Raw genomic sequence first — 17,625 nt, 5'->3', positions numbered from 1 at the left:
TACATCATACAACAGTGGATTAAATCAGATTATATCTCATTACCTGAACTCTCTATTATTTCTAGTACAAGGTTCGAAATAAACTTACTTCATACTTAATTTGATGTCAATGGGCAAATGTGATACAAAAAGTACAAGTATACAAAAGATAGGATTTTAAAAAAGTAATGGATAAAGGCAAAGAATCAAAAAACTATCCTGCATCAACTGTATTTCAATGTATCAAACAGTTGACAAGAGATTTCTTCCTTATAGAAGAATTCCAGCTAATAAATGCAAAATAATAGAATTACATTGCCATCATTTTGTAACCCCTAATCAAACAACAGATCTAAGCTATGATCATCAATGGCTGCTAAATAAGGGAAAGGCTACTGAAGAACTTTACGATAGTTCACTCATCAATTTTAGACAACCAGACACTGTACATTTCCTGATGTGATGCAATAGGAAATACACAGCATCACCTGTAAAGTATTCTTGTCACTGCCACCCTCCTCCCCCCCAAAAAAAGAAAAAGGCCTGAGTGTGATCAAGCTTCTGTATCTAACCAGAAATTTATAACAAATATGGGAGTAGGAGGGGTATAGAGACAAAGAAGTATGTTAAATAACACATCAGGATGTAGGCAGCCAAATCCACAACGTGGAAAACTCTACAGGAAATGATCTGTTATCTCAACAAATAAGTAACAAGAAAGAAAAAAAAAAAGACAGAAAGAGAACCAACACTATTGAATCCTTATTCAAAAAAAACTATAAAAAATTTATGAGAGAAATCTGAAAACTGACTAAATATTTAGATGATATTAAGAAGTCATTCCTACTTTTTAAATGTGATAATATTGTTAAGATTATATGTTTTTTTAAAATCCTTCCTCACTTAAAGACACATATTCAAATATTTATAGATAATACTATATAATATCTTGGCTTTGCTTTAAAACAAACAGAAAGGAGAGAGAAGCAGCATACAGGTAGAAACAGAATTGACCATGACCTTACGCTGATAATTGCTGAAGCTGAGTGATAACCTCATGTGGATTCAAAGTTACTCAGTTCTATTTGGAGGCATATTTTAAATGTTCCAATTTTAAAAGCTTTAATAAAGTCATAAGACCATAAATATGAATTTCATAAATTATATACTCACACTGTGTAGTCCCACTGCCTAACCACATCATTTTGTTTTACTTTGCTATGTGTTTTTTGTTTTTAACTTAAGGGATCTAAGTCAGTTTCTGGATCTTGGATGAGGTGGGCTTTGCTGTTGAGGCTCTTTGGAACATGAGAGTTGGAAATGAAGACAACTGAAACTGAAAGTGAGTTGGAAATGAAGACAACTGAAACTGAAAGTAACCGCTACCCAACCACAAAAAATAAGAACAGCTCATTTCTACTCCTTTGCTCCACCGGCCCCACCGGGGAACAGACAACCTCAACCCTATTAATGATACTTCAATGAAAAGGGGGAAATATGCTACAGATTTAGATATTGCCACCTATCTTCAAACACCTGTTTTAGGGCTATGCAGTCCTCCAACCACGTCTTCCTCACTGCTATACCCAATTCTTTGTACTTTTCCCAACCTCCAAGACCAAAACTTCGTAAAAATTAATATTTTTTATAAAACTTAATTTTATCAGAAATATATACACACTGCCTAGTAAAATGCACCCATATAATTATATTCAAAAGATATTTGATATTAATGATGATAATCTGTCATTATGAATATAATGACTTCCTAGTATTATCTACTGCGACATCTTAGCTGCTTTCTGCTGAGCTGCGTTGCTGTATTCTTTATCTCTGCTTTTTCCAGTGGGTTTGAGAATAATGAGGCTTACGGGAATCAACTTCTCTAATATTTATTAGGACTGATTTTTTTTTACATCCAGGTGACATACAGTATGATATATGGTATATAAATTTAATTTTTATATGCATTCTAAAGACTTTAAGATACAAAGGTTTTCGGGGTTTTTTAGCTTTCTTATACACAGTAAGAAAATAAGTTACCTTAACACTAAAGTGCAAGTGTATGCTTATTAAAAAATCATTTTCCTTACTAAATTTGAGTATGTACATTTCATTTGAGAAAACATACTTAAGATCAAAAAAAAAAACTTACCACTTTAGTAAAAAGAATGATGGTCTTTTCCAGTCTATCTCTACATACATTATCTGTACCTATACTTCTACCTGTTAGAAATACATTTCAAATATTAGTAAAAAAATTTATAATATTCTGGAAATTCACAACCAAGACAATGACAAAACTTTTTACAAAAATACTGTTCAGATTTATTTTTGCACATTTTGCATTATGAATTCACTAGTGTGTATTCCCAACTCTAAACAAACAGTAAAAATTAAGTTTTTAAAAAGCAATACCAAGACTTGTACTTGACACAGTAATCTTCAGTGCCATATTCCATAAAATTAATCCTAAAATACAAACTGAGCCCATTTCACAGTAAAAGGATAGCAATTTTATCCATAAAATCATGAATCACAGTTTCAAAATCTAAACTAGTCATATTTGAAATACCTATCAAGCAACATAAGTAAAAACAAAGAATTCAAAGATTATTAACATAATCATTATTTTTCTTATATCTTCTAACAATTTTCTTCTGATAATTTCCCTGGTATAATTAATTTTTGTACATTCAGAATAATGTCCATCAGCTCATTAACTATCTTGCTCCCTAATCATACTAATCATATTCTGTCTCATCAGTTATGTCATTCTCTTCTCCTGGAAATACTTCTATTCTTCCTTCTGTTTCCCCCATGGGGATGACCAGAGGAAAATGACCATTTTTAGGAAAAAAAAAAAAAACTATATTATATGAGCTGTCTTATTCATCTTTACATGCACAGTACCCAGAACAATACCTGGCAACACACTCAATAATGATTCTACTAAACTGAAAATGACTGACATAAAACAATCAGCAACTCCCTAAAAGTGAGTACACTAAGATATCTTCTCAGGATAGTAAGTCTCCCAATACACTCACACATAAAAAACATACACGTATACAGGTTATACATATGTGTGTGCACACGCATTCGTGTGTATCCTGTGTATGTTATGTGTGTGCATCCTGAGCAAAGGTGCTTATAATCATAGGGGAGAGAAAAGGATAACAAACAGACCACCAGTATAATACAACACAAATGCAAATGCTAAATTCTTTCGTGTGGGAGAGTGGATCAGAAAGGGTCCTATTGGTAAGTCAGTAAAGGTTAATAAACAAGGGATTTACAAAATGAATGTAACCATTTAAGAACATTTATATCAAACAGATACATAAAATGTACTAAAAGAAACAATCAATAAAAAGTCTAAACAGCATTTGACATAGGGTCTACACTTATTAACTGCTAAACATACTACTGCTGTGGATGTCTGCATGGAACATAGTAGCAGTAGAAATACAGAGGAAGGAACGGATACAAAATAATTTTATTTTTTAAAAAAGGTTTCCTCAATACTTAGGACAAGACAGGTATATGAAGACAAAGCTGAGCTTACAATTTAATTTCAGATAATTAATTACCGAGATAACAAGATTTTAGCCACTCCAGATTTGCAAGTGCCAAGCGGAAGCTATTAATGAGTAAGGATTCTACAGTAAAAACTACTATCATGGAAGTACTTACTGCACTCCAGAAATTGTTTTAGACGTTCAAATATTCCATGTAAAAAACCCTAGAAAAGAAAAAAAATTTTGAAGAGTCTCAATTTATTGTTATAATTTTACCTTACACGTTTTCAGGGAAACTAAAACATACTTATCACGTCATATTAAAAAGTTAAAATTAGATAAAAATCATTCCATTATTATAAAAATGTCTTCAGTCTTCCACAACAAAATAACTATAGTATTTCATCTCCTCAGTGTCTCATTTCAATAACCTAAATCACTTTGCAATAAATAAAAAATTATTTATTAAGCATTCTATTTCACTAAATATTTTCTATTCTCCTTACTGTTTTATTTTTTTTCATAGCCGTATAACCCCCTGACATACTGTTTATCATCTGTCTCCTCCCACTAAAATGTAAGATCCTTAAGAGCCAAGAACTTTTCCTTGTTATTTTGCTCTATCCCAGAATCCAGGAATGGTATTTAGCAATAATAAGTACTCATAATATGAATAAATGGTAGCAATTATTTATAGCAGAGTTCTCAATCTCAAGTATTAAATACATTAGCCTTCAGATACCAGAAAAGGCAAGACTCACCATTTACCATATGGGTCCAATACACCTTTACCTTTTAATATATATTTTAAAATGTTATGAAAACTTCACAGAAATAGGGCTTTCCTGGTGGCACAGTGGTTGAGAATCCGCCTGCCAATGCAGGGGAGACAGAGGTTCGAGCCCTGGTCTGGGAGGATCCCACATGCCGTGGAGCAACTAAGGCCGTGTGCCACAACTACTGAGCCTGCACTCTAGAGCCCACGAGCCACAACTACTGAAGCCCACACACCTAGAACCTGTGCTCCACTACAAGAGAAGCCACAACAATGAGAAGCCTGCGTGCCACAACGAAGAAGTAGCCCCTGCTGCCACGACTAGAGAAAAGCCCGCACACAGCAACAAAGACCCAACACAGCCAAAAATAAAATAAATAAAATAAAGTAAATTTAAAACAAACTCTACAGAAATAAATATAAAGGGATAGTGAAAAACAACTTTATTAAAAATTTTTAAGAATTTAATTATCACAGACTTCTTTGTATCAATAAATTATGGTGTATAAACATCATAAAAGATGTCACATGTCCTGTTAGCAAATGATGGTCCAGGTTTTTGTCACAAAATACTACACAATGAAGGCCTTCCTGATGAATGACTAACTAGAACAGAATGCTCTGTTTCTTCTTTGAAATATAGAAATATATTGTTCACTAATCAATTCCTGAGTCTGAGACAATTCAACTAGGATATCATCACCTGAAGACACAAAGGCTGGGATTTCACTTAGACAATTTCACTATCATCATTAGGGTCTAGAATGCTGCTACCGGTCTCTCTGAGAGCATCCATCTTCAGATTCATGTAAAAATTATAAAACATTTTCCTGTTAATTTTCTTTTCTCAGCCATTTCGAGCAGGAAATGAAAAATCCTGAATTCTCGACTGTGTTAAATGAAAGCTAATAGTAAAGAGATAGTGTTTGTGGTCTTCTTTTACACCTTCCTAAAAGACGATGCAATACAGTAGACAACACAGTAAGAAAACTGCAGGACAACAACTAATTTCACTATTGCCTCATCCTCTGGCAATCTCATCATTCTTTCATCTTCATACTATTTCAATCTTTTTAAGCACAGTTGAGAATGATAAGTAATGATAATTAATAAAATAATTCCTAGGATGATGAAACAGCAGAATGTTTCAATATAGGAAAAATAAAATCACCGAGATCCCATATGTATGTTAAATTTATACAGGGGTTCAATGGTCCCATATAGTAGCTACAAGACAGAAGTAATTTTATTCTATTTTCTTTTAAATAAAATTTGTGTATCAGTCAGGGTTCTCTAAAGAGAGTAGAAAATTATAAAGGCCATCAATTTTAAGTGCATCAAGAGGATCGGGAATTTACAGAACTAGACCACCAACTAATCTGCAACCCAAATCAACTAATTAACTTGACTATGGTTATGTAATAATAAAGTAAGAACCCCTTAAAGTTATCATTAAATGGTAATTTACAGAGCATTTTAATTAGTTGCTGAACTCATTACAAAAATCATTATCTCCCTTAATCCTCACAACATCCAATGGGATATGTACTATTATTTCATCTCATATTACAAAAAAGGAAACTCAGTATCAAGGAAAATAAGTAAATAGTCTGAGGCCATGTTATCAGGAAAAGGCCAAGCCAAGATTCAAATCCAAATTTATCTGCCTCCAGAAACCCAAACCTCACGACTATCATATAGTGCTTCTTAAGCATCTTTTGAATTCCATGTTATTTTAAAGATCTTTATGTTATTTGAAAAGTTGCCCATAATTTGTTAAAATTCTATTCTCTTTACAGCTAGTCAATATACATTAAATGCCACAACACAGCATTTATAACTGAGTAAAGGTTGATGTACAATTTCTGAGACAGAAGAAAGACTCTCAAGGAAAAGCCAAAGGCTAACAAAATATGGATAGTATCCACTGAAAACTATTATTCTAGTTTACAGAAATATGATTCAAATCAATTCATTTTCACTAAAAAAAACCTGACATATTCAGTGTTTTAATTTTATGATACTCAGAATAATATTACATATAAAGATAATCACTGAACCTTCTCACATGTTTCTACCATATCATATAGTCATTCATTTAACAAATAACTACAGAACATTTTTATATTGCAGAGATTGTTCCAAGCTCTGGAGTGAACAGTGAATGAAACAAAGTCTCTGCAGTCATGAAACTTATACTCTAGTGAGGAAAATGAGGGGGAGTTGTCAAACTGATTTCTGGAAAATGTTTTTTGACAGCATAGCAATAAATATAGATATTTAAATGTATCAGTATTTAAAACTGTGATTGGTTTTGATATATCTTCGGGCAATTTGGTAATATATATCAATATTATCAGTGTGCATACACTTTAACCCAACATTTCCATTTCTAAGAATTTATCCTAGAAGATCACTTAGAAAAGTACACAATGACATATGCACCCAAATGCTCATTCCAATACCATTTATCAACAGTTAAAAACTGGAAACAACCTACATGTCATCAACAGATAATTGGGCAAGTAAATTATAGAAAACCTATGATTAATTTTATCATTTTTTTAAAAATTTGTACACCTACAGTAATCATATGGATTTACTATACAATCATTAAAAACATGACATATAACAATACTACTGACATGAGAAAAATATCCCCAATACACTGAGTTTAAGAAAAAGCCAAGTGGACTTCCCTGGTGGCACAGTGGCTAAGAATCCACCTGCCTATGCAGGGTACACGGGTTCTAGCCCTGGTCCGGGAAGATCCCACATGCCACGGAGTAACTAAGCCTGTGTGCCACAACTACTGAGTCTGCACTCTAGAGCCCGCGAGCCACAACTACTGAGCCCGTGTGCCACAACTACTGAAGCCTGCGTGCCTAGAACCCGTGGTCCGCAACAAGAGAAGCCACCGCAATGAGAAGCCCACATACCACAACTAAGAGTAGCCCCCACTCACCACAACTAGAGAAAGACCGCCCACAGCAACAAAGACCCAACACAGCCAAAAATAAATAAATAGATGAACGAAGGAAGGAAGGAAGGAAGAAAGGGAGGGAGGGAGGAAGGAAGATGGACCCAAGTAAGGAAACAGCTTGTAGGTCTCATTCATATAAAATTGAGGAAGAGAGAAAGTATATCTGAAAGAATATAAGATGTCTTAAAGGATAATTAACAAATGTTAGCAATATCTCTGATAGTAAGTTTTTAAATGATTTCTTATTTCCTGTTTCCTTTTCTGAGTTTTTTAATCTTTAAAAAAATAAGCAGGGCCTCCCTGGTGGTGCAGTGGTTGAGAGTCCGCCTGCCGATGCAGGGGATACGGGTTCGTGCCCCGGTCCGGGAGGATCCCATATGCCGCGGAGCAGCTGGGCCCGTGAGCCATGGCCGCTGAGCCTGTGCATCCGGAGCCTGTGCTCCGCAACGGGAGAGGCCACAACAGTGAGAGGCCCACGTACCGCAAAAAAAAAAAAAAAAAAAAAAACAATACTAAATAAAAAAATAAGCATATAATGCTTTTATAGAAAAAAATCGTCTTTACATTATAATGATGTATATTAGCAGTTTTTGAACTCTTTTAACAATAGAACCATTATTTCAATCATAATCTTATGGAAATACAAAATATACTAAAGATTAAAAAAAAAACTGTGACTCTGGTCAAATCTAGTAGGACAGACACAAAGACCCAATTAAATATAATCTTTCCACAATTCCTATACAGCCCCCAAGACAATCCAGAAAGTAACATCTTAGCTGACCTAAACTCACTGTGAAAACTAATATAGATGTGAGCAAGTATGATACAATTCCATTTTGTTTAGGAATAAAATTTATGCAGCTATATATTTTTGCATATAGAAAAAGTAGATGACGTGATACCAAAAATGAATATATTTCACAACTTGTTGGGCTTATCAGTGGAGTTTTCCCCTCTTATGTACATAACTTTTAATTGATTGCAAAGAGCATAAATGTTATGATTCAAGGGGAAAAAAACACATTTTAAGTACATAAAAACAGACAAAGGAAAATACCAAGGATATAAATCAATCTACAGTGACCCTGGTAATGTTATCATAGCATTCAAATTCACAAGAGTTCACGTGAATTCACAGTAACACTCTCAATGCACCACGGCATCTTGAGAACCATCCTAGTTCTACTTCCTCGCCTTCACGTAATATTTCTGCTTTAACATATTTTCTGTATGTCTGAAAACAGACCACAAGTCTAAAAGTGTAGTATAATATATACAGAATAGTAAAAAACTAGGTGGTCATTTAATAAAAAACTTTTAAATGAATGCCAAGTAAAAAGAATAAACTTTGTAACATTCAGGAAAATACCAAGCACTTTTCCAAAGTTACAAAAATTAAACGACTTCTTTCACTTACCATCACCTCCATATTCTTATGAGGTTCCACGAATCCATTAACAGTTAACTTACGCAGCACTGAAAAGTAAAATCAAGCTTTACTTACATCTTTTTTTTCATATTTTTTCCTATTAAAATCATAATCATAATAGACTCAGAATCACAAAGCCTCATCAAGCCTGGAGGTTAATCTAGCTTAATCCTTTCATTTAATAGATAAAGAAAGGTAACTCCTGGTCACTGGTTGGTTATGAAGTGGGAAAGATGGAACTAAACCCCAGTTATTGTGACTAAGAAGCAATGTTCTTCTCACTTATCATAACTACTCATGTTTTTTAAAACCATACTGCAAAATTTAGTTCAATTTACATAACTGTTAGCACTTCTCACTTGCAATAACACCTACAGGCTAAGTTGAGAAGGTTACCTCTATTCCATAAGCCTTAAACTATGACTCAACAGTGACCGAAAAGCTTTATTCAGTTTTAGGCTACATTAATGAAAATATAGTACCCTCCAAAACGGGATAAAAAGATTAAACTCTATTTCCAAATCTAGAATAAACTACAGTGCTCAATTACAAGCATCACATTTTACGAGTAAACCGATGTACACAGGGAGACAAGCAGGATTAACAGATTTGAAGTCAGATCTAAACTTAAATCGTAGCTCCAGTGTCTAAAACTGTATTATTTTGGGCAACTTTTCTGATCTCACATTCCTCATCTATAAAATGTGGTTATAAGTCCTACTGCATAGGGTTATTAAAGAATTCAGTAGTACAATATATGTAAAACACTTAGCAGAATTCAGTAACAACAAGCATGATAGCAGCATAAGACTACCACCTTATATTATCAAATTTAAAGTCACTTCACTTTAAGAAAACAACATTACAGACAGCATTGCTTTCTATATAACTAAAGACTTAATGTTCATGAGGTGAAGTCTAAGGGCAGTGTAACCCACATACCTACAGTCAATTAACCTTCAATAAAGGAGGCAAGAATATACAATGGAGAAAAGACAGTCTCTTTAGCAAGTGATATTGGGAAAGCTGGACAGCCGCATGAAAGTCAATGAAGTTAGTTAGAACACTTCCTCACACCATACAGAGAAATAAACTCAAAATGGCTTAAAGAGTTAAATATAGGACATGAACCATAAAACGCCTAGAAGAGAACAAAGGCAAAACATTCTCTGACATAAATAGTACCAATGTTTTCTTAGATCAGTCTCCCAAGGCAAAAGAAATAAAAGCAAAAATAAACCAACAGGACCTAATCAGACTTACAGTTTTTGCACAGCAAAGGAAACCATAAACAAAATGAAAAGACAACCTACAGACTGGGAGAAAATGTTTGCAAACGATGCAACCAACCAGGGCTTAATTTCCAAAATACACTAACAGCTCATACGACTCAATAACAAAAAAACAAACAACCCAATCAAAAAATGGGCAGAAGACCTAAATAGACAGTTAAACAAAGAAGACATACAGATGGCCAATAGGCACATGAGAAGATGCTCAACATCGCTAATTATTAGAGAAATGCAAATCAAAACTACAATGAGGTACATCACCTCACACTGGTCAAAATGGCCATCATTAAAAAGTCTACAGGGACTTCCTGGTAGTGCAGTGGTTAAGAATCCGCCTGCCAATGCAGGGGACACAGGTTCGATCCCTGGTCCAGAAAGATCCCACATGCCGCAGAGCAACTAAGCCTGTGTGCCACAACTACTGAGACTGCACTATAGAGCCTGTGAGTCACAACTACAGAGCCTGTGAGCCACAACTACTGAGCCTGGGTGCCACAACTACTGAAGCCCATGCACCACAACAAAAAGCCACTGCAATGAGAAGCCCACGCACAGCAACGAAGAGGAGCCCCCACTCGCTGCAACTAGAGAAACCCCATGTGTAGCAACAAAGACCCAACACAGCCATAAATAAATAAATAAATAATTTTTTTGAAAAAAGTCTACAAATAATAAATGCTGGAGTGGGTGTGGAGAAGAGGGAGCCCTCCTACACTTTTGGTGAGAACATAAATTGGTACAGCCACTAAGGAGAACCATATGGAGGTCCCTTAAAAAACTAGAGTTGCCATATGATCCAGCAATCCCCTTCCTGGGTATATATGTGGAGAAAACAATAATTTAAAAAGATACATACACCCCAATGTTCATAGCAGCACTATTTACAATAGCCAAGACATGGAAACAACCTAAATGTCCATCGACAGATGAATGGATAAAGAAGATGTATATATACACACAACAGAATACTACTCAACCATAAAAAAGGATGAAATAATGTCATTTGCAGCAACACTGATGGACCTAGAGATTATCATACTAAGTGAAGTCAGAAAGAGAAAGACAAATACCATATGATATCACTTACATGTGGAACCTAAAATATGACACAAATGAACTTATTTACAAAACAGAAACAGACCCACAGACATAGAAAACAAACTTATACTTACCAAAAGGGAAGGGGGTCGGGGAGGGATGAATTAGGAATTGAGATTAGCAGAAACATACTATCAGTACTATATACAAAATAGATGAATAACAAAGTCCTACTGTATAGCACAGGGAACTATATTCAACATCCTGTAATAAACCATAATGGCAAAGAATATGAAAAAAAATGTGTGTATATGTGTGTGTGTGTGTAAGTGAATCACTTTTCTGAATCACCAGAAATTAATACAACATTGTAAATCAATTAAACTTCAATAAAAAATTAATAAAGTTCAGTGTATTAAAATTAGGCTTAGAATGCAAATGTCTAAAGACCTTCAGTTTCATACCATCAATTATATACAACTCAAGTTACTGCACCATAATAGGAGAAAACAGGGCTCAAGCTGAATCCCTTAGCCTGGACAAGATCTTTCCCACCACAGGACCTTGGTCTACACTATCTGGGACAGTGCTTTCTTTCTCCCTTTATCACCTAGTTAACTTCCATTTATCCTTTATGATTTTGGTTCAAACATCAGTTTCTCAGGAAAGTCTTTTCTGAGCTTATTACCAATCATAACATTGTAAGGCCACCCTATCACAGATGTCATTTTACATGTACTTGTATGATCATTTTATTATATCTGTCTCCCCAGAACCAAGCACCTACCTATAAATATGAATGAAGTAATGACTGAATATTGAATGGAGTAATGAATTCAATATTGAAATATTGAATGAAGTAATGAACATATGCCTGTCTAAAAGATACTAAATGCACACAGGTATAAATGCAAAGATTACATGTGACAAAAGCTCTAGTCCTAAGTATTTAAGTCATAAAAGGAAAGAAATTTATAGCTTGACAGAAAAAGTATTTTAAAGAAAAATGCTATGAGATTTTTCCAGGTCAGGATGCCTTAGAAATGCTAATGTGTATCTAAGACCTTGAGATGCTGTGGTGTCGAAAAGCCTAAAGCAGGCTAATGTAGAGTAGAACAGCATCATTTGTGTCAGGAGTTAGGCTTTGAAGTCAATGAGACAAAAAAACTCTACAATCAAAAGGATTCATGAAAATTCCTTAATCATTAAATACAGTACTTATACACTGCTTTATGTATCTAATCTTGTATCAGTTTCTCTAATTCTTTCTGTGTAAACATTTCTAAGGCCTTTTAATGTCTTCCTCAAGAATGTTGGCAAAACCATCTCCATTCACTTGTAAAACCACCTGTACAATGGATTGGATTTTACATGTCAATAGTCCTTTAAAATAATTTGTCCACAAGGTTCCCCAAAGTGTGTTGACAGTTTGGGGTTTGTGCATCCACTATCTTGTTAATGTAAGTGATGCACTGGAGTAGTGCCATTGTAAGGTACTAAGGTGAGTATGATAAAAGGGTTTACAAATAAAACAGAGAATGCAAAATGAGCTGTAGTAAGAAAGAAATAAAGGTTGCTTGAGCTCAAACTAAGAAACACAAGATAAAAGAGCCTCAGCAACCACAACAGAAGGAAGACAAAGAGAATAAAATGATGGTGAATGTTTTAGAAAGGAAATGAACCTCGGAATACATGCATCAAGATAAGCTCAGCTCAGGGAAGGTGAAAGAGATTTATGCTAAGGGATGCCTATAAACAAAGTATAGGAAAACACAGGCCAAGACAGCACCCCAACAAGTACCTTCTAAAATCCAAGTGAGCCTAAGGTACAAACAAGGAAGATGAGTTCTCAGGGAAAAGAGAGCTGGGAGATAGAGCTCAACTAATAAGCCTTGGGGACAGAAGTTTAGGAAAGTCGGCATGACAATAATAATGGTAGCAGCCCAGAATGAGAAATGAAGCAAAAAAGAAGTGCAAGTATTTGAAAGGTATGCATTCAGAGCCATGAAACTCCAGTAATGTGAATATAACTTAAAGCTATCCATCTGAACTATGTGTGCTCTCATCAATTAAGGTAGAGGAAGAGCTATTCTTACAAAAGCAAAGCAAACTACAAGAGCCCTAGTCTCTGAGGGAACTATTAACCCCTTATTCTTGCAAACAGAAAGTCCATACAGAGAAACTATTCGGCCACTGTTCTCAGGTATGTTGTTTCAAAAATAAGCATGTCAAGTTTAATAGTACCTTTCAATGACAGTAGAGTTCGTTCTAGTGAACTTAGAACTGCAGCTTCATTGCCAGAAGAAACTTGTTGAAGGAATGTGTCTGTGTGGTGATTCCACAGAGAGCAGGCAAAACTATAAATTCCAGAAGCTAACTGCAAAGATATCAACAAATTTGGTCACAATATTATTACAGATTTCAGTAATCAATTAGACCTACATAGTAACACATTTTGGTTTTAAAACTGAGCACACATTTTCAATGAGATTTAAAATAGTCAAGAATCACTTACAGCAACATTTTAAACTTTTTTTAGTCACAATGCACAGCAGTAAGTATAGTTTACATTGGCTGCTGCTATGAACACACACACACATGCCCCCCCCAAAATATTAGTTTCTTGAAACATTGCTTAGCCTAATGCCTGCATTGCAGTCTGATATTTCCTATTTTTACTTTTTTTTCTTCCACTAATAGTTGTAACACTCAGCTTTAAAAACAGGACTCTCACTGAATTTATCAGATAAATCAATATACTAAGAATACAAAGGAGTTAAATTTCTGTGTTCTGCCAATTCTACCCATATGGTTTTGGGTATTTAAAGCCAAGAACATAACAAACCACATCACTTGTCAGGCTGCTTGCCTAATATGTACCAGTATTTAAAAACCTGACTCACACTGAAAACCACCTTCCAGTGGTATCTTCGTTTTTTTCCAGAAGGTTTAAGAGCAAACCACTTGAGCCTAGATGGCAATTTTCTTTAAATAAAATCATACATAAGTGCATATGACTAGTTATCATTAGCACACTTCAGAATGATTTTTTCTTATTTGAGATATGTCATATCAGCTAATTAAACACTGCATTTACTAATGTGGTCAGGTATCAGAAACCAGTCAGAAATGCAATCCTGTGAATATAATATTTCTAAGAAAATCAAATTCCACTTCTGTTATTTTAATTCAGTAATCTTAATGGTCTGTGCTTCCAGGTATAGAGAAACAGCTTCACCATACCCCTTGGAAACTGCACATATCTACACAGGCAAAGGCTTAAACCTCAGCTAATCCGAGTATTGGCAGAACATCTTGTGATCCTCCTGGAACACAAGAGGATGAAAGGCTTGTAAGCAACTGCTAGAACACCAATCTCCTGCTCACCTCCCTATCTCCTCTGTTAGATGGTTTCTCATGGCCTCCTGGGATTTGATAAGGTATAAAGTATCCTATACCACCAGAAGAGAGCTGCAGAATATAATACCACTTAGTTACAGTCCAGAATTGGCTTCCCAGCAATGGGGCATTCCACAACTTGGACTGGAGTCATCCAGCCCCTATTGCTTTAGTCATTGTTTTTAGTGTGTAGCCATATAGCATTTGTGACAGAAATCAAGAAAGAAACAGTAGTATGAAAAAACTTTAATTAATATTCTTCTTTGTTTCACACTCTAGTTCTGGAGCTAAGCACCTAGCTTAGGCATTAGGCATCTATTATGCCACAAGTCATAATTCTTTTTAGCTAGCCTACAAAAGGGCTCTGCACAAACAGGGATGGTTGGAATGAAGCAGCAATAGCACTACACTTTCAGCCCAAGGGTAAAAGGAAGGAGACAGACAAAGAAGGAAAACACCACAAGAATTTGGGACGGAATACTGCTAACTATTCTGTAAACACAAGTCCTCCACAAGCTTCTATCTGCTCTAGAAAATACCAACTGATACACGCTCACAAAAGGCTCATCTGGAAAAGAGAAAGTAATAATAAGCACAAATAGGAGGGATAAAAATATTTATTCTACATTTTATTCTCAAAAATGTAGAGGGGGTAGGGAATATTCAGTTAGACAATATAAAAATAAATTATTTAATGAAACATTTTAGGTAGTAGTTCATGAAAATCCCAAATACTTGCATTTTTCTTTTTCTAAACCAGAAGAAACAGTGCCACCCACTGACTGCTTAGCAACTTTGTAGAAGCACACAGACTTGACTCCTTGAATATCAAAGGCAAAACATTACAGGAAGTTTTATTTCTTTTAGCATTTTAAATATTCTTAAACTTTTTTAGCCTCAGGACCACTGTCCTCACAATTTTCCCCTAAGAAAAGTGAGCATCAAAAATGTTTAAATCAAAGTCTTGTAATTCATCACTAATAGTGGGGCAATGAATATTATCCACAAACTGGAGCTTTCAAAACCTGCTTAACCTAACTCTAATCAACAAGATAGGGACTTCCCTGATGGTCTAGTGGTTAAGAATCCATCTTGCAACGCAGGGGACACCAGTTCAATCCCTGGTCAGGGTACTAAGATCCCACATGTCGCGGAGCAACTAAGCCTGTGCACCACAACTACTGAGCCCGGGCGCTCTGGAGCCCACATGCCACAACTAAAGAGAAGCCCGTGCGCTGCAACAAAGAGCCTGTGCGCCACAACTAGGACTCTACACAGCCAAATAAATAAATATTAAAAAAAAAAATAACCAAAAAATGTTTCAACATGTCAATGGTGCACCAATAAAAAAAAAAAAAGAGAGAGAATACTATTCTAACTTAAAAAGACTCTTAAGAAGGAATTAATTCCCTGGCGGTCCATTGGTTAGGACTCCGCACTTTCACTGCCGAGGGCACAGGTTCAATCCCTGGTCGGGGAACTAAAATCCCACAAGCCACATGGTGTGGCCAAAAAAATAGACACTTAAGAAACATGATCAAATGCTATGTACCTGCCATATTCATTTTTCTGGCTCAAACACACCACTTGTAAACATATTTAAGAACAACGTAGAAAATTGGCTAGAAGTATTACATCATATTAAATCACTACTTTTATGTGTGTTAAGTATGATAAAAGTTAAATGATTATATATGCTAAGTAACCAGATTAGGCTCAAGATGGAATCACGCATGCTAAGCCCCACAGCAGCAAACCAAAACTTAGAACTAAGGTTCTATGCTGGGCTCTCCCAGAAAAGGCAGGTCTAGGTCAACCTATCAGTGCCTGCCTGCTCAACACAAGTTACCTGATCCAGCTCTAAGACTTCTCTTTGTTCCATATAAGGAAAATAACCCTGATTTAGCTATTCAGCTAATTCCCAGTCTAGCTTCCTTGTTCCTGCTCACTTTTGTACAAAAAACTCTTTCAGCTTGTACAGCTCTTTGGAGCTCCTATCTGCTAGACTGGATGCTGCCTGACCCATGAAGAGTTGAATAAAAGTCTATTAGGGGCTTCCCTGGTGGCGCAGTGGTTGAGAGTCCGCCTGCCGATGCAGGGCACACGGGTTCGTGCCCCGGTCTGGGAAGATCCCACATGCCGCGGAGCGGCTCGGCCTGTGAGCCATGGCCGCTGAGCCTGCACGTCCGGAGCCTGTGCTCTGCAGTGGGAGAGGCCACAACAGTGAGAGGCCTGCGTACCACAAAAAAAAAAAAAAAAGTCTACTAAATCAGTAAACTGTCAGTGGAAAATTTTCTTTTAACCTTTAAAAAAATAAATCTTTTTACAAATGAATTCTAAAGTATTTAGTAATAAAATATCATGAAATCTTTAAATTACTATAAAATATCTTAGAAAAAGCAATAAAGCAAAAACAGCGAAATGTTAACTGCTAAATCTAGGTATATGAGTACCTAGATGAGTATATGGCAGTTAATATTTTTTCTTTATTTTTCTGTATGTTTAAAAAATTCACAAGTAACTCTTAAAACATCCACACATTTGTAACAAAAAAAGGTAGTTACTTTAGTAGCAGTCAGCTTTTTCCTTAATATTTAAATAAAAATTTGTTTCCACTTAACCATGACATACATATATATCAAACTACCCAAATGTGTCAGGCCAGAAGCTTTGGTGGATTGTAAGGTTTCAAAAACTATTTCCAAAGTGCCAATGTCTCTCAATTGATATTAGCTTTCAATGAAGGACATTCCTAAAGACCTGTAACATCTGTTACCTACATATTTTTTAAGTAAAATCTAATTTTTATTTTGTTCTCAAACCTGCCACTGGTACACCTCAGGCCCAGGAAGGTTACTGTGGCCCATCTTCCAGATCCCTCAAGTCCTCTAATCCTAGCAACAGCCATAAGGCTGTCCTTAGCTACTGATGTCTAGACAATGCTCTCAGGTATACAGAATATGATCTCAATATGAGGAAGGAGGAAGTGAAACTACCCTCCTCTCCATTTGGGATCCTGCCTTTGTTCACAGCTGCATTTCAGGCATCCAATATGGTGACTGGCAGAGTAGGCACTCAAATATTTGTCAGACAGATAGAGATGGGCAAAAAACAAAGCATAAATCGGCAATGCTTCAAGAGCCCCTTTTCCTAGGACCCAGACAAGAGTCCTTGTGAACCATCCAGAAAGGATAAGCACCATGCTA

General features: G+C 35.6%; 1 protein-coding gene across 2 annotated transcripts in view; it reads right to left on the bottom strand.

Moving 5' to 3' along the window:
- The window catches only part of IPO11 (importin 11), a 205,800-nt gene that overhangs the window by 153,561 nt on the left and 34,614 nt on the right, over positions 1-17,625 (bottom strand). For both annotated transcript variants that reach the window (XM_081233555.1, XM_081233554.1), the window contains exons 6-9: positions 13,265-13,397; positions 8,679-8,737; positions 3,676-3,724; positions 2,135-2,205 (exon numbers count right to left, since the gene is read on the bottom strand). In XM_081233555.1, coding sequence (XP_081089681.1) covers positions 2,135-2,205; positions 3,676-3,724; positions 8,679-8,737; positions 13,265-13,397 — 312 coding nt within the window. The remainder of the gene's footprint in view (positions 1-2,134; positions 2,206-3,675; positions 3,725-8,678; positions 8,738-13,264; positions 13,398-17,625) is intronic.

This window comes from Mesoplodon bidens (genome assembly GCF_964165515.1).
Source record: "Mesoplodon bidens genome assembly, chromosome: 4".
NCBI classification, from domain to species: domain Eukaryota; kingdom Metazoa; phylum Chordata; class Mammalia; order Artiodactyla; family Ziphiidae; genus Mesoplodon; species Mesoplodon bidens.
The sequence above is the reverse complement of the archived record's forward strand: the minus strand, read 5'-3'. Positions and strand labels throughout refer to the sequence as shown.